Source organism: Lissotriton helveticus, chromosome 6 (genome assembly GCF_964261635.1).
Source record: "Lissotriton helveticus chromosome 6, aLisHel1.1, whole genome shotgun sequence".
NCBI classification, from domain to species: domain Eukaryota; kingdom Metazoa; phylum Chordata; class Amphibia; order Caudata; family Salamandridae; genus Lissotriton; species Lissotriton helveticus.
In genome coordinates, this window is record NC_136067.1 from 842931529 (window position 1) to 842958119 (window position 26591).

The 26591-nt window shown below is 44.3% G+C and overlaps 1 protein-coding gene across 4 annotated transcripts in view; it reads left to right on the forward strand.

Moving 5' to 3' along the window:
* The window catches only part of POPDC1 (popeye domain cAMP effector 1), a 339238-nt gene that overhangs the window by 222870 nt on the left and 89777 nt on the right, over positions 1–26591 (forward strand). For all 4 annotated transcript variants that reach the window (XM_078648448.1, XM_078648445.1, XM_078648444.1 and 1 more), the window contains one exon: positions 22444–22568. In XM_078648448.1, the coding sequence (XP_078504574.1) occupies positions 22444–22568 (125 nt within the window). The remainder of the gene's footprint in view (positions 1–22443; positions 22569–26591) is intronic.

Here is a 26591-nt window from a genome sequence, read left to right on the forward strand (position 1 = left end):
GGGCTGTTCTGTCTCAACTGAATTTTGATGGTAATGATCAGCCTATTGCTTTCATTAGTAGAAGGTTGACACCCAGAGAGAAAAATTGGTCAGCTATTGAGAGGGAGGCCTTTGCTGTGGTTTGGGCCCTGAAGAAGCTGAGGGCCTACTTGTTTGGCACTCACTTCACCATTCAGACCGACCATTAGCCCCTCTTGTGGCTAAATCAGATGAAGGGTGAAAACCCCAAACTGCTTAGGTGGTCCATTTCCCTACAGGGGATGGATTTTACAGTGGAGCATAGACCTGGTACTGATCACAGCAATGCTGATGGGCTCTCCAGGTATTTCCACTTAGAGCAAGAAGACTCACCTGGTCAAGGTTAGTTTATTGTCCCAAAGTTTGGGGGGGGGGGGGTCATGTAGGAGAGTAGGGTCTGCAATCCTATGATCACCCAGATTTTTGCTTTTTGCTGCACTGGTTTACGACTTTCCCTGGCTGTGGGCCTGCTAATCAGACCCACAGCCTAGCTGTTCTCTCTATCCAAATTGTACTCAGGTACTGAATTGGCACTGGGCCCTCTCCAAGTCCCTGTACCCAGGGCTGAGGTGTACCCAGAAGTCTCCCAGGGGCTGAAGCATGTATTATGCCACCCCTGGGCTGACTAACTAAACTGACACAACTGGCTGCACGACAGCTGGGGCAAGGTGGTGTACTCACCCTTTGCTTTAGATATAGTATACCTATATCTAACCCTAAAATGGACACACAGATCTCCTATCAGTCACTCCTATGGCAGGCCTTAACAATCCTGAAGGCAGAGTGCTTGGAATCGTGTGAGATGGTGCTCTGGCATGAGCTGAGCCTGTCTGCGGCTTTCGGGATCCATCCCTTAGCCGTTTCCATGATATCGCATACCATATACTCTTAAGTGCATTATAATCCTCGCGGTTATATGCCAACTCTGGTATCGCTTTATCAAAACATGTCGAGTAAGGTGTCATACGAATTGGAATACTAACCCCTCGCCAATTCTGGTGACGGGGTTAGCATTCCACCCTTCTAGAGGGACACAACATGTATGTAACCTGTAACCCCGGTTAACGTCAGACAGAGCCTTAGCATCCACAAAATGGATGCTGCCACCGAGACACAAGTCTGCCCTCCTGCTGCTGGGAGTCCTCCCAGAGCAGGAGATAAGGACAAAGGGTTTCCTGCCAGGGGCGGTGCCAGCACCGTCCCAGGCAGGATTTTGTGTATTGTAGGTAGGCAGGGCTTCAGAGGAAGGTGACTGCACGTGGCACCCCGGTGCTCACTGTGCATAGGCTGGCTTGAACCAGTTCCAGGGACACTCCAGACCCTGTGCTGGGGAAAAGCCCGCCAAGGAAGGGGGTGTAACCACCCCCCTCCTGGTCCCACCCCTAGGGCAGGACTTAGTCGCGTGCCAGCCCCCTTTTCCCAGATAAAGGTAGGAGCAGGCCCCCTTCCAAATTAGATCATCTTTGAATCCTGAAACTACTTTCCACGAAAGGAACTCAAGACTTCTTCCTAAGATTTCTCCCTTGTGACTAAGGAGTAGTCACCCTGCATCCGCAGGCACCATCTTAAGAACACTGCGGTCTGCTGCAAGTCCTTCCTCCGGAATCCGACTGCCCAGCTCGACGAGAACCGGCTTCCCTGGCACCTCTGACCTCTACCCACCTCTACAGCCCAGCTGAGAATCGTGGGTGCGACGAGACCTCGAGGGACCGGCCATCTGCAAGACTGCACGACTTCTGCACAGCAAGCCCGCCGAGTAATTTCCTGGTGAGTGCTTTGGGGTCCGAGAAGCCCCGACCCTGAGCAGCTCCAGCACCGAAGTGCAGCCTCCCAGCATCTCCACGATCTGCGTGGGGCCCTTCTGCTTTTTGCTGCTCACCGCGTTGTTTGGCTACTAGCCCGCTGGCTTGTGGCCTTCTGAACGACGCCCGACGACATCACTGCTGCTGGTCTGGTTGCTCCAGACTGGCCCTTGCTCCCTTCCCGAAGAGGAGCACCCCGGACCCTCCTGGTCCACTCAAGACGCCATTTTGAGTCCACCGCGTGGGCTTGAATTAGCCAAGGCTTGTTGCCCAATCCTGGGTAACTTCGACGCCGACAGCTTCATCCATCGTGGGACAGCTCGCCTCTCCATCCTGGTCGCAGACAATGCCTCCTGGTCCGTGAGATCTGCAGAGCCAGCGTCGCCCACTCACCTAGTCGAGGTGACTACCATCCGGTGCCCTCCTGGTGCCCACTGACAACTGGCTAGTAGTCACGAACTTGGTCCCCTCTGCTTTCAGGTGTCATCCATCTTCCAGATCCAGGCTTGGATCAACTCGAACTATCTTCACTGGTCGCCTGCCAGCATCTTTTCTTCCAGGCTCCTGGTCCGGCAACGAGGATTCCCGACGTCTTTTGAGACCTATGCAGCTGCAGCCCCTGGGCTAGGTAACTTCGGCATTTCGGTGCCCCAGCATAGCCTCACTATCCAAGGGTCAGGATCCACTGTCGTTTTCTCCCTACCAGGTCGGGTTCGCCCGTGAACACTAACTTTAGCGTTACTAGCTTCCATAGACTTTGTCCCGCATCCCGCGTGAGAGTGCACACTCTGCACCCGAGTCCCCTAGGCCTCCTAGCAGTAATCTAACGATTCCATAGTCAAGTCCTAGCGATTCCAAGGCCTATTAGTACTGTACTTACCTGCTAGTAATTTCGCATTCCACTTTTAAAGTATATGGTTTTTCGTGCCCCTCGGGCATTTGTGTATACCGTGCTAACTTAAGTATTTTTGTAAGAGTTTTGTTGTGTGCCTAGCACCCTGTCCTCATAAAGAGTACAGGGTTGTTGTGATTCTAATAAATACACTGTTTATTTTCATAACACTTGTGTGGTGTCCTTTCACTGGGTGTTCAAGGGGTAATGTGATGGTAAAACAGCTGGCTTAACACGCCCTCTAGAGTCTTAGCCTTAGACTGCTCGTATCCATGCTACTAGGATAGCTGGCCTATAAGGTTGACTTGCAACCAATCATCAATAAGGGTTGTTTGGACTGATATATAGTGATCACTAGAATAGTGAACACTGCACATCAGGCCAACTTCTCACAGTAGTCATTAGCAGTTATTGTGAGGAAAAATCAGAAAACAGCTTCCACATGACTGCTACAGTGTGATGCAATCATGGTCGTGGTGAGGAGTCTCTGCATAGGGGACACAATATGTTCACAGAAATCTCTTGAAAGAAATTTTGAGAAATACTGAGGATAAAATGAATGAACTGGAGAAGAAGGTGATATCGGGCCTGTGCAGCAAAAGGCTCTGCACAGGGCCCAATATCCCCGCATCCACAAAGCAGAAGCAGAGGACGCTCCTTCTCCTACCTCACTATGAAGATATGGAATAACTCCCCCTGCAGCTCCAGACCCTCCATTTTCTACCGGAATTCCCAACGGCGCTCAAGACCTGGCTGTTCAACTAGTCCATCGGGCTCAGCAAAGCACCTGGATGCCCTCTTGGGTGATAAGCAGCGCTATATAAATCGACTGACTGATTGACAGCTGCATTGGGCAGGGAGGTGTCCTGCATGCCGGAGGGAGGCTTGTTCGGACTGTTTCTCCACACCAAAGGAAAAAGGGTTAGTGATACGTTCCTTGGAATAGTGCTGGAATTAGGAAAACGGTCCATTGCCATGCACTGGAAAGTAAGGAGCCCTTCACCGGCTGCACGCTGGACCAGAGATGTGGTTAAATAGGTAAGAAGTGAAAGTGTAGCATTAAAGAGAGAAGAGAGATGGGGCTACAGGAAATACCCTATCACACTTACTTTGAATGAATACCAGATGACCTTTGAACATGTAGAATAATATAGGATGGCATAATCATCAATTACCAAGCAGACAGGCTCGAAACAAACATGCATGAATGTTTATTGGGCTGGGATAGGGCAAAGTGGGCCAATACATGAACGACTGGGGAAAAATGAATGATATAGTAGATGACTAGAACTGAGCACCCATTCTAATAGGAACACTTTTGTTTATAATGTAGGGTTAATTTTGATTCGTTAACCATACATAATGAAAGTTAAGCACTGTTGAGAGGTAACCAGGCGAGAATATGGACACCCTAAGGCACCTGGAAAGGTGCGTAAGTATCATAGCTATACTTGTAATGGTGTTTTCATACTAACAGAAAATTTAATAAAGCAGATAATAAAATGATAAAGGCTGGGAAAAGGGGTTTGTTTGGGCTGGGGCTATGCAAAATCTAGAGAACACCCATACACTAGCAAAGTGTGCCTGTTCACGAACATTTTGCACGCCATCCATGGAAACAATAACACTGCTCATCCAAATGTTAGGAATTGGTTTTCGAAGGGTGACAAAGGGAATGTAATACTTTTTCAGATTTCATGGGAGTGCCAGGAACTTGGCTTTTCTACAGGTAAAAAGAAATCTATTTTGATAAAGTGCCAGCACAAGTAGAAGTCGTCACTCTTTTTTTCTGGAATAATTCCAGTTTATTGCTTTGTTAGAGGATCTATTTGGTTCTTGACTCTTGATTGTAAGCAGAGTCAATTACAGCAAGCATAGATCATAGGACAGGTGAGAAATGGAAGACCCAACACGTGTTTCGCCCCCTCGTACGGCCGATGGGCCAAGGGGCTTCCTCAGGGTATGAAATGGGTGTAGCGTAAGCGAGTCCTGCTTAGAATAGCGAGTCTGACTTTTTTTTGCAAGTAGGATGTCCGGTCATTGAAGTCTAAATCGGGTCTGTCGGTAAATCTACGGCATTTACATCAGGTGATTTTACACCATGGACACAGTCCTGTTGAGTAAGCATGGATCAAGAATATGCATGGAAATGTATGATTCGTGCAGATTTCCATGCCATGTATTTTTGCCAAAAGCAGAAAATACGAAATCTATGTAAATCAAAGGCTTATGTTTACGATTCAGAGATTTCCATCTTTTTATAACCTATTAATGAATCTGCCCGTAAATAGATAACTTGATGTTCAAGACATTATGGTTCATTGTATTTCTTTATAAAAGCTATGAGGCACACTTGGTTTGAGTTTATTTAAGTTTGCTAAAGCACCACCCTTGTTGTATTCAAAGTACTTTACAACAGTATGACTATGGTCTAGAGAGTCAGATGGGACCACCAGGCAGGTGTTTTTTCACATGAAATGCACAGAGGAGCTAATTGAAAGGGATGGCACACTGGAACACTTCTGATTGTAAGATCTGTTAAACAACCAGTTGCAGACTGTGTATATTTGGGTCACTTTAGTCTTGGAAAGAAAAATGGATCTATGTGAAAATGAAGAAACTCTTTACCAAGAAACTCATTACTTTGACCCCAACTCTGAGAAACCAGTGCACATTATTTTTTATTTTCTGTTCATTGCTCTGTTTCTCTCTGGGGACACCTCCCTACTGAATCTTCCTCTCTCCCCAACGTCCTGCCATAGGTCTTTTAACCCTGATGCCCCTACATTGACTGGGGTTTCTGGGATTATGTGATTCTTGGTTCTATAGAGTAGAGGTTTTCACACACTATGGTAAAACTAGCGAAGTCTGCTTCTATCAAGTTACACTGCAGAGAATACAAAGGCAAAACCTGACTGATGGCAAACCATCACTGACTCCTGTAGCTTGAGAAAATCAGATTTAGTGCCTTATTTGGAGATTGGAGGTGACAGAAATTCTTCAATTTCTGGAGAAAATTCTAAACACAGACTACAATTCTTTGAGCAGTTTTTTCCAGATTAGGATGCCATTGGTGAAGGAAATTCAGCTTGTGGATTGTACTCCGTATTTAGAGTTCCATCCAGAGTTGTGAGGATTTTCAGTTCTCTCCAAACTCTAAATGAGAATCTTAATGTTAGAGAAATATTTTACGTCCTGCCTTTGCAAACGTTTGGATTATGTTAACCGGGTCCCAATAAGCATGACACTTCATTGGCAGCTTGAATAAAAGTGGGCCAAGGTCCTGCCTGTCAGCCATAATTTGCCCTCATATTTAATCTCAGTGGTCTCAAAGCAGCACTTATTGTATATCTGCCCATGGTGTGCAAAAGTGTATCTACTCTGTCCTACTGACGCTTGGTGCCATGCCACTTTTTATTGTCAAACGAGATGTGTAGAAAAGACATGTGAGCGATTTTGTGCCAATCCTTGCCAGTTAGCAAAGGTACGACAAAGGTTCTCAGAAAAATTGTATGTTCTAGAGAATTACCCGGTTGGTGTTGGAAATGTGCCCTTTCTGCTGGGTCACCCTAATTTATTTTGCCATATTGTTGAACTCTATTTTTCTTGGCTATAGAACTCTGTACACTTTACCTCTTCTAACCAGAGGTAAAGTGCATGTGCTACTCCTTTCAACATGGTAAAATTGGTATATTTCTGAATGGCATATGTAACTTACCTTTAAATCCTTATGATATGGTACCAAGTTGTACCCAGAGCTAGGCCTGGGCGGATTTCGTGGAGTTCCGATACGTGGGAACTCCGAGAAGTGACAAAAAAACTCCACGGAGTTCCGCAAGAGGCAGAGTGCAGAGCGAACTGCCATTCGTGCTGATCTTCTTGCTGCTCAAGTAGAAATTCTACTCGAGTGGCAGCTCGTGCTCTCCAACTTACCGTTGGTGAGCGCGAGCGGGAATAAACTCTGCTGCACTAAGTGGAGCTGAGTTTTCTACACTTTGCAAACTCCGTGGAGCGCAGAGTGCAGAAAACTCAACACATTCAGAGAACAGAGCAGAGTTCACCGCCTAGGAATACCCAGAGCCTGTATGTTAAATGTCACAACTGGACTGTAGCAGCCTTTGTGCCATCGTCTACTGTGCAATGTAAACAGAACTGCAGTCCTGACACCAGTACCCCAGCGTTGCAGGGTTTAACTGCAAATTCAACTTGTGAAAATAACCCCTTTTGATAGGCCTAAACCATCATTCAAAATATTTATTAGACAACCTAACAGTCGCTGCTTTGCTGCTAAGGCGGAGGAGCATCGCCCCACTGATTTCAAAGGAAAAATAAAATGATAACAAAGCAATGTTAAAAACGTTACGTTATTATCGTTTTATTTTTTGTACGGAGCCCGAGCCAGGTTAGGGTGGGGCGGGCAGGGCTTGGTTGTTCTCACAGGGAAGAGGAGTGGTTGCTGCACCATAAGTGCACATGACGGTTTGGCCGTCTGTCTTGGGTAGGCCAAACCGTCATGTACACTTAGTATGTTCTCCATCCAGCTTTATTGCACGGCTAGGTGTAGAACATGCACAGGCTACCCCTTCCTGTCTGAGCGCCGAACCTGGGTGCTCAGACGAATCACAACGCTTTTGTCATGCTGGTGACATCAGAGGTGGGATTGCTGGGGAGTCTGGAAGCCTGTGTGGTTCCTGGAGACTACTGAAGAGTATGGAGGTGAGGTGATGACCGGTTGGTAAGTGAGCTTTTCTTTTCTTTATTTTTTCTTATTTTGTAATTCCCCAGCACCCCACCACTACATTTCCTTAGCAGCCGTTCCTGCAACCTATGTAGCCTTAGGCAGGGTGCATGGTATTTATAAGTAGGAAATGTAAAAGTTGAATGTTAAACATGTCCTTACATGGAAAATGCCTTCAAAGCTATTTACATTGTAGCAGGTTTGGCTGTTCGAAAGGAAACCACAGTGGTGTGATATTAAATGCTAATCCTGTATCTCGGTAATGGGACTACCTAGACAAATAACTAAACTATGTTTAATAGTTGTTGAAAAACAATTCAATGGTAAAGTCAGATTTTTTCCAAATACTACTAATAAAAAGTTGCCTTTGCCCTGCCCGAATCCCAAAGAAGCTAAATCTACATTTTGTTCTCTCACTTCGGCCAGCCAGAAATTAACATATAAAAATGTGTGAATGAGGTGTAAATTTGCTCTCAGGAGCAAAACAAACGGCTGCCCTGAATGGACAGAGAGGACCCCTCTGAACCTTGCAGAAGATGTAAGGGGGGATGGGAAGATCATTCATTACCTTAAAGTGTCAAGTTCTGCTTGAATCTCACATCTTGCTTGACAGGTTTGCTGGGGATTTTCGTATGACACTTGGGGCGCACTTCAAAGAGGTCTCCCTTGTCACAGACAAAGGTTATCTGACACTTGGAAAGGGCCCTTCTGTTATCTTCCCAGCCAGTCAGGCCCCAATCACAGTGGGCCTCTTTTGACACTACAGTAATACAGTCTGTTTGACAGTCCTGCTAGGTTTACATATAACATTCGGGGCACACTCCAACGGATGGAAACAGAAAAACAAAACTATTTGTGTGGATCTATTGTCCGATTGCTGAAAGCTCAGCTTTGTTGTACCGGACTTCTGTATCTGAGGTTGTTGTGGGTACAGGGATTGCATAAAACTGCATTTTAGTGTTAGATGTGGAGGACACTGGGATTACCATAAAACACTCCCCACACACATGCCCTCGGAACCCATGTTTAGTGTGGCCAAAGGCTTTGGCCATCTTGAAAATGATCAAAGAGGATAAGGGTTGGCCCAGGGACATTTACTTCATTCCCACCCACTAGCTTGTGCCAAGCATAAATGTGGCACCCCCAGGCACCCACTTAAGAATACTCCTCAACCAATCAAAAGAGGGCTGAGACCTCAGAAGAGTCTAAAGGACTGCACCTGCTCTCCCTCTTGTAGCTAGGACAAAGAAGTGAACTCCAAGGGTCATAAGAATGACCGATTCTTCAAGCTACAGGGACACAACTAGCTAGTAGAGACCTTTTCCTGCAAATGCCCAGCTGACCGGTGGCAACTGGACCAGGTCTGGACCCTCCTGTTGGCCTGTACCTGCCACCTTGTGAGTCTCTATGTGCCTTCCCTGAAGTTCTGTGGAGTTTTCGAGGTGTATGCCTGTGGTGGATTGAGACTTAATGGACTAGCGTCAGAAGCTAACATTTTAGACCAGGACTAACCTGCTTGGTGTAATTGGCCCATGCTCCAGGATCAAATAGTGCCTAGGTCCTATTCTACCATGACCATTGACTATCATTGGCACTTTGTGCCTCTTGGTGCTATTTCTACCTAAAACTTTAAAGAATATATATATCTCTGGTTCCCCTTATTGCAGTTTTGTCATTTTGCTGTCATTTTGGTTACTAAATTGCACTCTGTATTTCTAGTTCATTTTGAGATTTTTTTATTGGTTTGCATTTTGACTTTATTACTGTGTTAGTCCTGTATAAATAATTTACACATCGCCTCTAAGTTAAGCCTGTCTTCTCTGTGCCATAGATACCAAAAGGTTCACCCTGACAAGGATTGTGATTATTACTTGACTACTACTTTTACTTGATTACTTTAACTAATAATCCAATTTCTTACAGTTAGTTTGTGAACTTTTTCATCCCAGGGCCTGGGGCTAATAATAAGGTGCTATCAGAACATATGTGAAGGATAAGAGGCTATTAAGTCAATTTTTTCAGTTAGAAAATATGGCAAATGCAAAGCACGCCTTCAACGTGCACAGTAATTTGCATGTACTTCTGTCTCTGCTATGTGTATATTGACATGGTAAAGAATGCCCACTGAAGATGAATTTGTGTTTTGCACACAAGCATGGTTTCAAACCAACACAAGAGAAATTGCTCCTGGCCATGTGCATTGTAAAAAAAATTGAATTCAGTCTTGCATTAACACATGATTGGAAGATCCGTGCTCTCTGCTATCCATGCGTAAAATAAATGTTTACAGTTCCTAAGTCCCTCTTGCCCCCTTCGTCTAAAGCCCCCAGTCCTCCTGTAATGGAAGAAAGGTGCAACAAGCTACACGAAAGTAGTGGACATCTGTGTTGCTTTTCCTGCTGACTCCTCCGATGAAGTGTCTAGTAGCAAACGTCCTGACAAGGTGACTCTCCTTCCTGAGTACCTGCCTATTCAAGTGGCCGACTCTTCACCTCCATTCAGTCTGGGTCATAATTAGACCCTGCACCTCCTGGGATCCTCAAAATGAGTAGCCCTGTGTTATTTTCCATTTGTATTGATCTTTTGAATCGATTAAGCTCTGATCCATGGTTACTCAAACATGGAATCATGCACGTGTGTTGCCCCTGCATAAAAAGCCTACTCTGGAAGCAACAATACCGGAGAATGTCGACCCTATCTCTCTCCTGCCATTGCAGAATAAAATTTTGAAAAAGCATATTAACAGGCAGTTGTCAGATTAGCTTGATTCTCGTAACCACCATCATCATTTTCAGTCAGGTTTACTCACCGTACTGAGTCCGCACTTCTCAAGTAAAAGGAAGATCTTAAATTGATCCTGGACAGGGGTGTAATGGCATCCCTCATCTTTTGCGATCTGAGTGCTGCTCTTGACACTGTACCACATGCTTTCCTACTGAAGAAATTGAGGAAAGCCAGGCTTTGTGGCAAAACCCTTCAATTGTTCCAGATAGCCTCCACCCCTTATGTTTACACAGTATGGTGTACAGAGGTTGGCATCCTCTAAAGTTCTTCTCTGAGCCTCACGTTTTTTCCTTTCTATGTTCATCTGGTAGTAGACAACTTTGAAGCATGTGTGCTCTCGTTATTCTCCTAAAATGATGATTCACAGATTATCATCTGCATGTCCTCAGATTCAGGCAAGTCTTTCCTGCAGCTTAAATCAGTTATATTTGGTGGCTGTAGCATAGGCACAGTGGATGGGCACTGACTAATCAAACTGCCTTAAACTTAATGGCAGAAAAACAGAGATTTTAATGATATGGAATCATCCTCCCATTGCGGTCCTCAGTGGTGGCCAGAGCAATTTAAGCCTGCTCCAAAGCCCATACACTCTTTGACAAATTTGGCATTCTGGTTAGAAAGGTGTTGCTTGCAGTTCAGATTAACAAGGAAGTGGCTCACTACTTTGGGCTCCTCAGGTCTGTGAGGATGATTCTATAGTCTCTTCCCACATCCATCAAAAGGACTATTATTCAGGCAATTATTAACACCAGACTAGATTATGGCAATGTGCCTTACATCAGAGTGAACAAAACGTCTTTGAAAAAAACTTCAAACTGTTCATCGTGCTGCTGTCTGCTTCCTGGACCTCCTTCGTAAGCAGGCCCATGTTTTATCGCAGTTCCAGGATCTTCATTGGCTCACAACAGAGAAGTGCATTAAATGTAAAGCCTTGTGCTATGAAGAACCGGGTCAATCAGAACTGGCGGCGTCAGGGACACGCCTGATGTCTTCGAGTTCCACCTGTCCTGGCAAACAGAGACACGGAATACTTCTAGGTGGCGTCAGAGATCAAATTTATTGGCTGCAGCCAGTAACAGAAATCCTAGAAATCATCACAGTATGAGTTCTCTGGAGACTGCTCAACTTTACAAAGCAAGTCATCCCTTTTTATGCCAAACATTATGCTTCAGGCAAACATTCCTTGTTTACAGTTTAACCAATCACATGTTTCTACAACAAAAGTATTGCATGACGGTAAAACCCACTTTTCAGTTGCCCAGCCCATGATCAATCATCGGTCAAACCCAACATTCTTCTTTAGACAGGTCGAACGAACCCATAATAAAAAAGGCCACAACCCAATCATAAATAGACCATAAAGAAAGGAGCAGAAACAGGTGAGAGTAGGATAAGGCATATTTGTGTGTAGTAAACCTTTACGATGTCCTGCGCTCTGATCCTTATTCTTGATCAGCTAAAGGGCAGGAACTGGTTTAACAAGGTCAGCTTCAGGCAACAGGGTCAGTTCACTCAGGTCAAACAGGAGTCAGCACAAACTGGAGCTAAGGTATACATGTCCTTAAAAAGACTAGTTCAGCCACAGTCATCGGCCTATGTGAGGGCAACCACAAAATGGCTGCCATACACAAAATGGAACCCAAGGGTTCAGAACGAAATCCCTAAGTACATAGTGAATCCATCGGCCTAACATGACGAAAACACTCATACTTGCCGCACTAACTAGTTACGGTTCGCTAATATCAAATTCGTAACACAACCATGCCATTTATAAAACGGGTTCAGAATTCACGGAACCACAGACCCTCCTTTTGCCCTTACATAGGCAATCACTCAGTCTGCGTCTGAGTCGATGTCAATATTCATCAGATCATTAAGATGCTGCTGGAGCATCATCCTATTACTCAGGACTTCTCTCGAGACAGGTCTTCTCAAACACGTAGTAGTACAAAGGCCACATATGGCAGGGCCACACTGTACACAAAGACAACATGAGAAGAGAATCGCGAAAACCATCCCAATGATCATCAGAATCTTCCATCCCCAAGTGGATAACAATCCCCAAAACCATCCAGTCAACGATCAATCTCCTTTATCCACATGTATAGACTCGGAGATCTTATGCAGTCTGGAAATGGCCTCGTATACTGTAGGAGCATTATCTGGAATGAAAACGCAGCAACTCGATTGGATCACTTTACATACCCCACCTCGGTCCACAAGTATGACATCTAAAACCATACGGTTCTGTAACGTCATAAGACGATCCGCTTGAAGCTCAGCGGTCAGATTACTAAGGGCACCGGCAGTTTCATTTATGGTGGATTCAACCACTCTCGTTAATTGCCGTAGGTTTCTACTGTTTGCCATAGGTCCCCAAAACGGCAGGAAACCCTTAAAGAAGTCTCCCACTTCTTGTCCCGTAGTATCTTCCTGATCGAAGACACCTCTAACCACTCTCGTTCTGTGGTAATCTACAGCAGCAGTGTACTTAGGAGGCAACAAATATGCAACATAACATGTTCCCGAAAAATCAGGGGGCAACCATGTATATGCTCTATCATAGCAGACAAAATACGTGTCCTTAGCTGCTAAAAACGGTGGGGAAGTATGGGACGCAAAAACATACATCTGAGTACAAACACTCTTCCCTAACTGAGCTCTCGGATTCTTGCCTTTCCCTTGCAGGCAAAAATGACCACGATGGGGTACGATCCAAATCGGAGGTGACCTTTTCCGCCTCTGATTCTCACCCAGACTAATACTATATCCGGTTGCATTCCAACCAACATATGCTAGTAACTCATCCTTGGGAATAGTCTTATACGTTTCAATATCTCTACTCATATCTGTAATTCCCTTCACCAAGGCTCTATTACTTGAGTTATCTCTCATGGAACGCAGGGGATAGACTTCGATGGCATGAATAAACATCGTCTGATATGCCCGTACGGACCCATTGTAACTGAATGGCAGAACCAGATAAGAAATACCTCTATCCATAGTATGCGGCATAAGACCACACACCCAACAATTAGTGGTGTTCACTACTAACTGGTGTTGATGCAGAAGCTGTACAAAAGAATTATTCACAAATTCCGACCTTCTAATTTGCTCGTGTTCAGGTAAGATATGAAAAGAATGCAAAGAAGTAGTAGTAGGAAAAGACATAGGTTGGGAGGTGGGTGCAGATGTCAATTGGGTAGTGAAAACAACCCAACCCACCAATGCTAACGTCATGCTTAAAAACATCAAAACACATATTATCAGAAAACATTTGCTATGCATTAATTTACACAGTTTCATTTTAAAGTTCATTTTCTCGGCAGCTCTCTCCATCACAAAAACTACATCCTCTAACCGTGCTGTTTGCCGCAGTTGGTTTTCTTCCGCTAAGGAATGCATCTGTCAGTCCAGGGAACGCCCTAGGACCAACCAGAACCATCGACCTTGTGTCTACATGGTTTGCAATCCCAAGTCTTTATACCGCGACCCTACAGCCGAGCTCGGATGGCAGCTCGAAAAAGAAAAAAATAGACCAAAACAGTTTCTTGGATGAGAGAGTGCAGTTCTCCAAAAACAAAAGGAAAAATTATACTTTTATCTGTTCATTGTTTCTCGGTCGTAAATTATAACGGCCTTTACCAGGCACTGTCTGGTCTGTAAACAAGAGTTCAGGCTCAATGGTGTCCAATCTCAAATGCGGAGGCACAGCAGCTTGTAGAACTTCGTCATCCTCACGTTCAGACCGTGTCCATGTCAAATGAGCATCGCTAAATGGAACAAATCTAGGGACCTTCTCACAATCAGAATCGGTTTTACCATCCCTTACACACTGATCATATGGTAAAGTCAAAAAGGAACTTTTTTACAGTGGGTGGCATGCACCCAGTTCTTTTTACCTGCTACTCTAACAGCGGTTCTAGTAACCAACAAAATCAGATAGGGGCCGGTCCATCTAGGCTGCAAGTTCTTGGTACGCAGAAAATGTTTCACAAGAACGTACTGTCCAGGTTCAAGTACGTTGCCTGGATCTGTAGTGGCTGTCGGCAGACTGTCATAGACCTGTTGGTGGAGAACACGTAATTTAGCAGTCAAGTCATGTAAGTAATCCACCAACATAGGGTATTCAATACTGCTGTATTCTTTCGAACGAGGCACACTCCAAACATTCGCTGGACGACCAAACACAATCTCATACGGACTAAGTCCCACTCTAGAATGCACAGTCGTCCTCGTTGACAAAAGAGCCAACGGCAAGGCATCTGGCCATGTAAGACCAGTGCTCGCTTGTACTTTAGCTAATTTCAGCTTAAGCATACCATTGTAACATTCAACAAGTCCAGCAGACTGGGGGTGATTCGCTGCGTGGAACTTTTGGTTAATTCCCAATCCAGAACATACTTTCTTCATGATCTGACCCACAAATTCACTCCCATTGTCCGACCATACAATTCTCGGCAAACCATGTCTAGGGAAATACTCTCTCAACAAAACCTTGGCTGTAGACAAGGCAGTATTATCTTTTAGGGGGTAAGCCTCTATCCATCTAGAAAAGGCGCAAACAACCACAAGAACGTATTTTAGGTTGTTGCATCTCTCCATGTGAATATAATCTAACTGTATCACCTCAAACGGATACGCCGGAGGAGCAAAATGACCAGCTGGAGTTGGAGTTCCCTTACCAGGATTATATTGCAGACAAATCATACAATGTTTCACTACGTTCTCTGCACATTTCGGGATTCCAGCATTCTGCCAAACTGGGGCCAACAACTTGCATATCCCTTTTGAACTTATATGAGCCAATCCATGAGCCATCGTAACCACTGGGAGCACATACGCGTCTGGCAACAACCATCGCTGGTGTTCCGACAACTCAATCCAACAACCTGTAGAATCCAACATACCTGTACTCTCTCTCCAAACATTCATTTCCTTTTCTGTAGCTTCAGCCTGAATCATCGTCACACTTTCTATCGTGTCTTCACACATTCCATCAGCCATAACCCATCTTGCTGGTCCTACAACATACATACGGCTCATCATGTCTTTCGCTGTTTCCTTCGCAACTTCATCCGCAAACGCATTCCCTCGACCAACATCGTCCACAACTTTCTTATGCGCACTACACTTCACAATTGCAATCTGATTTGGGAGAGTGAGAGATTCCAAAAGTTCATTCACTAACTGCCCATGCTGAATTTTAGTTCCATGGGAAGTAAGGAACCCACGCTCTCTCCACAAACGTCCAAAACTGTGAGCAACACCAAACGCATACTGACTATCAGTGTAAACATTCACTCGCTTTCCTTCCGACAACACACACGCTCTAGTCAGTGCAATTAACTCTGCTGCTTGAGCTGAATTCTGTGGTATGCGTGCTGTCTCAACAACTGTATTTAAAGTTGTGATAGCATACGCTGCAGTCGTTTCACCATTCGGAAGCTTAAAACACGAACCATCAACCCACAGCGTACCATCAACATTCTCAAGAGGGGTATATTTGAGATCCACTATAGCTTTCGTCTCTTCTTCTGTACGAAGAAAACAATCATGCTGTTCTTGAGCATCCGTCTCTGTAGAGATCGGCAACAACGTAGCTGGATTCAACACATTACATCTTTTAATGTGAACATGGCTAGCCAACAGTGTCAACTCGTATCCTGAAAGACGTGCACTAGTAAGGTGCTGTGTCTTAGTCCTGTTTAATAAAGTATCCACTGCATGCGGAACCATCACAATCAACGTGTTATCCAATACCAAACCAGCAGACTGTCGGATAGACACGGCAGCTGCGGCTGTAGCTCTCAAACAACTCGGCAATGCTTTAGCAACTGGGTCTAATGTTGCTGAGAAATACGCGCATGGACGCTGCTTGTCCCCAAAAGATTGTGTCAACACTGACAACGCACATCCTTCTCTCTCGTGTACATACAACGTAAAAGGCTTGCTATAGTCTGGAGTACCCAACACAGGAGCTGAACATAATGCATCACGTAATTCAGAAAAACTTTTCTGGCATTCATCAGACCAGGGAAGAGGATACGGAGTATCTTTCGTAGTCAAGGCTAACAGAGGTTTCGCCAACAGTGAAAAGTTGGGGATCCATTGTCTACAATACGATGTAATACCCAAAAAAGCACAAACTTCTCTCTGTGTGGATGGCACACTCATTTGCGCAATCGCTCGAATTCTTTCTGGGGTCAATCGCCTTCCCTCCTTCGACAAGAGATGACCTAAGTAGGTTACTTCTTGTCGGCAATATTGCAATTTTGAAGGTGACACTTTATGATGGAGGTCAGACAAATACCGCAAAACAACGAAAGAGTAGCCTCTTTACAAATCTTTTCATCATCAGCAGTAATCAACAAATCATCAACATACTGAATAAGAGTAGCACCAGCAGGTAACACAAAACCATCAAGCTGTGTTTTCAACGCCTGACTATAGATTGAAGGACTTTCACAATAACCTTGGGGAGCTCTCTTAAACCGGAAGCTTCGTCCTCCTAAAGAGAAGCTGAAAATATCCCTACTTTCCTCAGCAATCGGAATGCTAAAGAAAGCGTTCTTCAGGTCAGTGACAGAAAACCAAGCTGCCGAAGCAGGAATCAGAGTCAACAAAGCAGTGATTTCAGGTACCACGGGAAACTGTGGCACGACAAACTTATTGACCTCTCGAAGGTCAATCACAAACCTATACACAGGCGGCTTAGAAACATCAGTAAGCTTAAGAACAGGCAAAACAGGACTGTTACACACATTACCTCTCGTTTCTTCAACTACACCCTTCTCAACCAAGTCATAGACAATCGCCAAAAGAGCTCTCTCGCCATCGCTCGATATTTTATACTGTGGAATACGAGGTAGCTTAGCATTCGTTTTAAGGGTAACAACATACGGTGGAATCTGTAAAAGACCAACATCATTTGGACCCGTAGCCCAAAGCGTATCAGGAAGCGAACGCAATTCCAGTGGCAAACAATCTTTCGACAAATACATTGGAGAAATCACGTTCTTACCAAGGGTAAGCTGTACTCCCAAAGGAGAACAATGCAATGTCGCATACAATCTTTTCAGCAAGTCCAATCCCAACAGATTCTCATTACAACCAGTCGTTAGAATAAGTGAAGCTTCCAATTCACAAGGGCCAATAGAAAGGGACAGAGGACTAGAAACCGGATTACGAACTGGGGCGCCTGAAAATCCTACGGAAACATTGGTTAAGCCAGACAAAGGTGCGCCAGGGAGTTTAGAATGCATAATAGAACTCTTTGTCGCACCAGTATCCAAAAGAAAAGGTTCTACTACACCTGATGTAATCACTTCAACATACGGTCCACTCTGATCTACTGGAACTGACACTACTCCATTACTTTGTCCATGGCTGTCCTAGCTATCATTATAACCAGAACTCTCACCTTCAACATAGTAATCCTCAACATAATACTGGGCAGACTGTCCACTCGGAGCAATCTGTCTGTCAAAATAATTCGCAGAATTCGGTAGGGAAAAGAACGCTCGTTCTGGGGCATCACACCACGTCCTCTTCCTCTAGGCGCTTGCTGAAAACCACCACGACCTCTCTGACCAGGTGCACCATTCGCACGCTGTAACAAAGTCGGACAACTCTTCTTGAAATGACCTTCTTCTCTACAATAAGCACACTGATTAGGGCCAGGAAAGAATCGCTGAACATATGGCTCAGGCTTCTGTAACAATCTCTGAAATTGCGGAGGTTGCTGAAACTGAGGCTGATTCTGACGAGGCGGATAAGCTTGCTGCAAAAGAACTTTCGTCTTTAGATCTTTAGTTTTCTTCTCCGCTTTATCCTTCTCATCTTTATCCCTATTATCGTAATATTGGGCAGTAGCCAACATCTGGGCCGACGAAGAAACAGCCCATGAACTCTCAGAGTCCTTTAACTTATTAGAAAGTTCGGGAAGCAAATTAAAGACAAATTTATCCACGAACAATCTTTGACCACCTTCCGTACTCATATCCTGACCACTGTGATCAATAAACGTCTCTTCAAACCTAGTGAAGAAATCAGACACACTCTTGTCTTTCTTCTGCTTGCATGCTGCTAACTTATCCCAATTCACTCGTAACGCAGGCATCATCGTTTTCATCAAATTAATAATTCTACCTGGCAATTCTGAAACCAAAGGTTCAGGTTTAGCACCTCCCTCCTGTCTACCATCTGCAGCAATAATATTCGCCCAAGTATCTCCTAATTCTGCTGCATGATTCTCATGATGAATCTTCGCCCACAAAGGTTGCGGAACTACATTACCCATCAACATGTCGATGTCGGCTAAATTCCTAATACACGCATCTACTGTCTGAGACAATTCTTTGTAATAACCAGCAGGATTCTTACGAGGATCAGGTAAGGTTTGCTTAAGAGCCAAGACCTCTGCTCTCTTCCAAGGGACATGTACCCATACTCGCTGAAAATGAGCCGGTGCGGCAACAATACCCTGATTTGCATTAGCCTGAACTGCTTCCTTCCATACAGGAGGAACTTCTCTCATGGGATACTGTCTCACTTTTCTTCTAACAGAAGAATCAGGTTCGTACAATGTCTGAGGCGGAAGTCTAGACCTAAAAGCCAGTATCGTCTCTACGGCGTCTGTAACATCAGATTCCACTATCGTTCCTTTAGCAAAATCCGACTGAACATCAAGTAGTTCCTGCGGGATCAAACCCAAATCATTATCTTCCCATTCCTGACCCAGAAACATACACATCACATTAAAAACATACATTTGCTTAGGCGGTTCCCACTGAAAGAAAACATCCATAACCGCTGGCAAATCATACCTTGAAGCATTTATAATCCATCTACGAGCCAACAAATCCAACACAGCCCGTTCCTCGGAACCAGGAAGCTGACTACAACTTTGCTTACGTTCCGAAACAGGGGTCATATTCAGTGACCCAAACAATGGAGACAACAGATTAACAACAGTCTCGGTCATTCGTTTTCGAGCAGAAGGAGAAGAAGCAGACATAAGAACAGGAGAACAAGTATTCTGAGGCAAAGAAGGTGTAGGCATAAGAACAGTAGGAGTCTCAGATGCAGAAGTAGAAGGCAAAGGAGTCTGAGGCAAAGCTGGAAGCAAAGCTCGCGACCCTAGAGCGGGTTGCGCAGGAGGAGGCAAAACCATCTGTGGAGTATCAGGTGGCTGAACAACAGCAGGAGGGTGGACAACAAAGGGTGGAACAACCGGGAGTACTGGAGGTGCAGTAGCACCCTGCACATAAGGAGGTGGCAATCTCAACAAGTGAGAAATCAAAGGATCTTTTTCAAGATCTTCAATCGCTTTTGGAGGAGGAGACGGCAAGGGCGGATAACATTTATCTATGGCCATACAACGTTGCCTATCTAGAACTTCACTCGCTCGCTCCTCTCCATCATCCCTGTACTGCCTAGCAGCTTGTACTATTGACATATTCTTCTCTTTCCGATCTCTCTTAGCTTGTTTAATTTCTCTCTGTTTGGCTTCCTTTCGCCAAAGGCGGAAAGAGTCAAACATTGCCGGCCGGGCTTTCTTCCTAAATAAGGCAATTTCCAGATTATCTAAAATATTTGATTCAAAACTACCATATTGGGGCCATCGTAAAACACCATCCTTTTTAGTGTAGCGGATACATACTTCATTATAAGTAATAGGACCCACTCCGTGTTTTGAATAGAGCTCATAAGTCGGAGTTCCAACTGGAGGTATCGGACACGAGTCCTCTAGTCGGGAATCCTTGTTGCAACCACAACTAAACCATTTTCTAAGTTTGCTAAGACCAGGCATCTTATAGCTCACTAATCTAGCTTCCAACTTCAAGGGGTTATCGGCTATCGATACTCTCGCAAATATACGAGCCCCTCGGCTTCGATTGCTGCAGCAGCCGAATCAACCAAGAACCAAGAACCAAACCAAGAACCAAACAAATTTGTGGGAGCGACACTCTTATAATTAACCAAAATATCTGTCACGCCACCAGAAGACCGTCTATCGTCTCGCTCTACAAATCATCTATTGAGGGTCCAAGACAGGGCGACAGTCAGGGCAGCAGTCCTTCGTAGCCGTCGGAAAGCGGGAAGCCTCGCAGCAAACACCTTCGGTCCACGTCGACATACAGGGGTCGATGAAGTGGCGGCCTTCCTCCACGAAGCTCCTCACGATCCTCGGGCTTGGACCAGTACCGCTGAAGTCGCCCCACATTGGTCGCCAACTGAAGAACCGGGTCAATCAGAACCGGCGGCGTCAGGGACACGCCCGATGTCTTCGAGTTCCACCTGTCCTGGCAAACAGAGACACGGAATACTTCTAGGTGGCGTCAGAGATCAAATTTATTGGCTGCAGCCAGTAACAGAAATCCTAGAAATCATCACGGTATGAGTTCTCAGGAGACTGCTCAACTTTACAAAGCAAGTCATCCCTTTTTATGCCAAACATTATGCTTCAGGCAAATATTCCTTGTTTACAGTTTAACCAATCACATGTTTCTACAACAAAAGTATTGCATGACGGTAAAACCCACTTTTCAGTTGCCCAGCCCATGATCAATCATCGGTCAAACCCAACATTCTTCTTTAGACAGGTCGAACGAACCCATAATAAAAAAGGCCACAACCCAATCATAAATAGACCATAAAGAAAGGAGCAGAAACAGGTGAGAGTAGGATAAGGCATATTTGTGTGTAGTAAACCTTTACGATGTCCTGTGCTCTGATCCTTAATCTTGATCAGCTAAAGGGCAGGAACTGGTTTAACAAGGTCAGCTTCAGGCAACAGGGTCAGTTCACTCAGGTCAAACAGGAGTCAGCACAAACTGGAGCTAAGGTATACATGTCCTTAAAAAGACTAGTTCAGCCACAGTCATCGGCCTATGTGAGGGCAACCACAAAATGGCTGCCATACACAAAATGGAACCCAAGGGTTCAGAACGAAATCCCTAAATACGTAGTGAATCCATCGGCCTAACATGACGAAAAAACTCATACTTGCCGCACTAACTAGTTACAGTTCGCTAATATCAAATTCGTAACGAAACCATGCCATTTATAAAACGGGTCCAGAATTCACGGAACCACAGCTACACCTATAAAGCGCTGACTCAGGCAGGACTACACTTTCTCACACAACTTGTACATCTTTACTGCCCTGCAAGAGATTTATGCTCGTACAATTGGAGATTAGACGTGGTCCCATGCTTTGTCAAGCCATGTGAGGAAGGTAAGTCATTTAGACATTTAGCACCCAAACTATGGAATGCTGTCCCTCAACGCCTTAGCCCTTCTAAGGGGATCTTTCACAAACAACTTAAGATCTGACTATTTTAATGGCTTTCCATTGAAGCAGCTCTGTTCAGACTCTAAAAGTCATTAAAATAGAAATAGATGGGGGAAAATACAAGGCATGAATGGAGAGAATGGATGGGAGAAGTTGTGCGGCCCCTTAGAAAACAGAAGCCTAAAAGCCAAAAAAAGAAAATGAGACATGAAGAAACAACAGTTTCTTGAAGAATGGCTTTCATCAGGTAGGTTTATTCAAGGTCTGGCTTGAAGTTTGGAAGAAACAGAATGTCAGGATGGATGAAATGTTCATGATTCACACTACCATGGGTAAATTTAATAAGTGTATTCTGCATGTGCCTAATGAACACACCCTGGATGGTATGGTACCAGAATATCAATCACCCCTGAAAACCAAAACCCAAGGGGCAATATTTTTGTGAACAACATTTATGGCAAGATAGTTGTGTCAGTCCATATTTTGTTATTGATATTCTGACACACAACCATGTGCACTTCATGCAGTTTGTTAAAAAGTTTCTAGGAAGGTACGGCACATATAGATATAATAATTATTGATGAAAGAAATTGTAAGTGAAATCAGTGTGTGAAGTAGAGCAAGCTAATAACGCTATGATTGTATATACTATGCAATGCATTGATTAGGCAAATAGGTGCAAGTCTCATAAGTAGGTGAATACCCTACACTTCCATGCACATTGTACGCAGTGCACACCTTACCCGTTAGCAAAAATGATATGTAAATGAATCAGCAACAATTCATAACTTCCCATACGTGGACCTGTTTCATTCAGACCCAACGTTAGAAGTGATTTTACTAGACATTAATAAAGAAGCAGATTGTGATATTATATGCATGTTTATAACTGTTATTTATTTTTTAATAGGATGTTCGTTTTTTATCATTTGGGCAAGTCTCTATCGTTGCGCCATTGATATCGTGATCTGGAATTCTGTGTTCTTATGCGTCAACTTAATGCATTTTGTTTACTTGGTGTATAAGAAGAGACCGGTGAGTACTGTTTAATACCTATGTTTTTGCTAACACTCGGTGCTTCAACTGTCCAATGCAGATGATAGCTTGTCCATCTGGATATATGTATATATATATACATATATATATATATATATATATATATATATATATATATATATATATATATATATATATATATATATATATATATATATATATATATATATGTAATATAATTTTCATATGTAGAAATGATTTAGCGTTCTTTCAAATAGTTTTCTTTAGACAACTGGAAATATATTGAGTGAAAATGTTTACTGCCTAATGACGTTCCTTTAACAAAATTGAAAAAGTAAGAAAATGTCGGTTAGAATTCGCACAATACTGATTCCAGCACTGAATGATCATTCATAGTATAACAAACTTATCATGTAGGACACCTCTGAATACATCTCTGATGTCCTCACGTGACATCACAGATGGCGCAACTCTCATGATTCAGATTCAATATATCTTTAGTCGGCTATAAGACAGCTGTTAAAGAAACATAAAACATTAATGCACACTTCAATAAAATATATAACTATTGATAAGGAAAAAAGATACAGAATAAAATTACGGACTAAAAACTCATTGGATACATACGCCAGATTCATATCCTTGCTTAATAGTAATTGCTCTTTTTTAATACATTTTGAAATGGCAAAACCGATAGTTGAAGTATCTAATTTCTATAAACTTATCAAGGTATCTGGGGTAACTACCGGTTTCAATGCCACCATGTGTGTACAATATGGAGATAACCATGCAGAGGATGTCGCTGATTCCAGATTCTGTTCCCTCGCTTTTCACACACACAGCCCAATGACTCTGCATCCATAGTACTATCATTAACTTACAATACTTAAAAGTGCCAAACCCAAGACTTAAAGCCCTGTTTGTAAAAAAAGGTATCTTTGCCTGTCCCCTTATCCTCTCCCGCTTCTTACCTCCAGCAGGTATTCTCTCACACACTCCAGTATCTTGTCCAATTTTTGTGCTTTTCCAGACACCAAGAGGCCTGCTTCTTGCTTTGCAGGTCATACCCTCCCATCTTGCCCTCATTTGCCATTCCAGATCCCTGCCTCCTGATTGACTTTATTTGATATGATGTGCACATTCCACAGATTTGTGTTAATGTTCCTATAGTTGTTGGTAGCACATTGTGCTGAAGAGAACAACAGTGCTGTTGATGTTCTCACACCATCATGGACACTTTCATCTAATACAACAAGGTTTGACACAAGATTCTGAACCTGGGCTCCTCGCGTGCAGGCTCTGTGTGTGTGAGTTGACTGCATTTTCTCAAAATTTGTCGGTGATGGAGTGATGTTGGGGATTCTCAGGTTTGAGCTCAGTGTTGGTCAATATAACCATCCACTGGTAAATGGAGCTGCATCTCTTCCTCTCCCAGACATAGTCTGGATGAGGCAGAGTGGCGAGGGCAGAACACAACTGCAATGCAAATAACAGCACTTCGACAGTTTGAGAAGACACAGATGGCAAAGGAAGCACCATCCAAGAGTGTAGTTTTAACTGCATTAATAATTAACAAGTACAGCATGGTTAGTCCAGGATAGAAAAATATGCCTTGCTGGCACGGTCCTGAAGCTGAACCACCTGGTTCTCCCTCTCACAACAAATGAGGCACACAATGACCAAACATTTCCACACAATAATCCACCTCAAGCACCAGCTGATTTACAATCTTTCTTGCCAGTACTGAGTGCACTTTTCCAAGGACCATCCAGCCATATGTGTTAAGAAAGCAAGGTTCTTCTGAAGCCTATAATCACTCCAATGACAAAAACGCATTCAGTTGCATTAAGAATGTCTGGGTCCTGTTCATCCGTGAGTAGGGTGTATTGTTTTAAAGGTGTTTCTTTCCCACATCAATTTTTTATTTAGCCTTTTTGTTAATAATTACAGGTTGAGAAGTGTTATAATACTTTTTAGCACTATCGCTTTTGACAACAGCACAAACGTCTGCAGTGCAAACACCCCCACACTTTGTTCCCTTTTCTTTAGTAGTCTTACACTTTATAGGATTCCTACTGCTATCCTAAATATTGTTGATGGTATTTTTTCACATTTTAGCATGTTGGCGCATTCTGTATGTGATCTTGAACTATCAATTTGGCTACGTCATGGACAACTATGTAACAGATCGAAAACTTTGGGCATGTCCTATGCTGATGTGGCTTATCGACGCAATTAGTCTGCCTTGTGTCTTAGAGCGCATTTTCAATCATTATTGAGTTTGTGTGTAGTTTATTATGGATGAGTGAGATAGTGAATGCCTGAATGTGTCAACAGGTGGATGAATGGTTGCAGAAGCACAAGCATATGTGATACAGTACATACATTATTTGGTCCCTATACTCACAGATGAATGAAGAAGCACTTAAAGTTATAAGCCAGACCAATTGCCATTGCCAATGCTTGTCTATTTTTGCATGGCAATACATTTCACCCTTAGAGATACTTATTTCCTGTACTCAAGCTGAATTTTCCCTCCCACTGCCTGAAAATTGATTTATTCCTGCCTTTAACCCCTTAAGCGCTGCGCACGTTCAGCGGCCGACGGCACCACTACCTCCGTAGTGCTGCCGCCGACCGTTGAATGTTCGAACTGCACCTGCGCAATGGAACGTCCAGCACTGGAGCTGGACGTTCCATAGCAGCTATGAGGTTAACAGGACTAAATTTCCAACTGGTGTCAGGGTGGCAAACCACCTCCAAATGTTTGTAAATATCCACTAGTAAAAAAATGTGTGGGTGTTTATCCTCTTTTCAAGGTGTTTTCACCCCGGGGCACTCACACAACACTCGTGAAGCATGAGTAAATCCATTTATGAGAGCACATTCACAAAGTGAATAAAAAAGTCGAATTTTCAGTGGGATGTGATACATGTGCCCCTTAGTGAAACTCAGGTGCAGAAATAGCTTCCTGAATCGGCCACTTCATAAGGAAAATCGGAAAAGGTGGGGTCTGAAACTAAGCCAGACACAGGCACGAGAACGGCTGAATAGTTCTGCAGACAATCAGATGCAAGGCTTATGAACTGGAGGAAGTAACTGATTGGCAGTAGGCAGATGAAAGGAGGAGTGAGACAAAAAGCAGATTGGAGGCAGACAGATCTGGAGTGCCATGGACATGCACCATGTCCGTCTCACAACCCTCCTTCTCCAGATTATGGGGTAGATTAGGATCGCGGACGGACTTGAGTCCGTCCGCGACCCCAGAGGTGGAGGGAATGTCCGCATGGGCTGCGGCGTTCCCTCCGTGCAGATTAGGATGTGACCCCCAGGGTGGCAGTCACATCCTCCATCTTTAACATTGAAGCTGCACCCGCCGCAATGTTAAAGATGCATGCATCGCATTTGCGTGCACAAAGCAGCAGGCACCGCGCGGTGCCTGCTGCTTTGTTCACGCAAATGCAGGGGGGTACCATAGGTACCCCCCATGTACATCCCCCACCCCTCCTTCACCCAGGGGGCCCGCAACCGGCCCCCGAAGTGAAGGTCCGTATGCATTTCCACGGCGGAAAAGCCGCCGTGGAAAAGCATATGATTTACTCCATCCTAATATGGCTGGCGGTGTCTGATAGACACCGCCAGCCATGTTAGAGCTTTTCCGCCGCGGTCGGAAGGCGACCGCGGCGGAAAAGCTGCGGACAGATTTCAAGACCCACCGCCATCCTAATATGGCGGTGGGTCTTTTGAGGCTCCACAGCGGTTTTCTGGCATCCTCTGGGCCGGCGGTGGCTTCCGCCGGCCCGGAGGATGCGGGAAAACCGCGATCCTAATCTACCCCTATGTTCTGTATTTGACAGATGACATAATCAGCCTGAGTTTATCGGCAGCCATTTTCGGGTGCAGTTTATGGTGCGCTGTAAATCACTCTGCATAATATTCAAGGTATTTCTAAAGACATAGACTGGAATTTATTTCCTGGTGCGGTTTGTAAGTTTCTTTGGATGCCCGGAACCTACCCTTTGACCTAAGATTTTCTGGTTA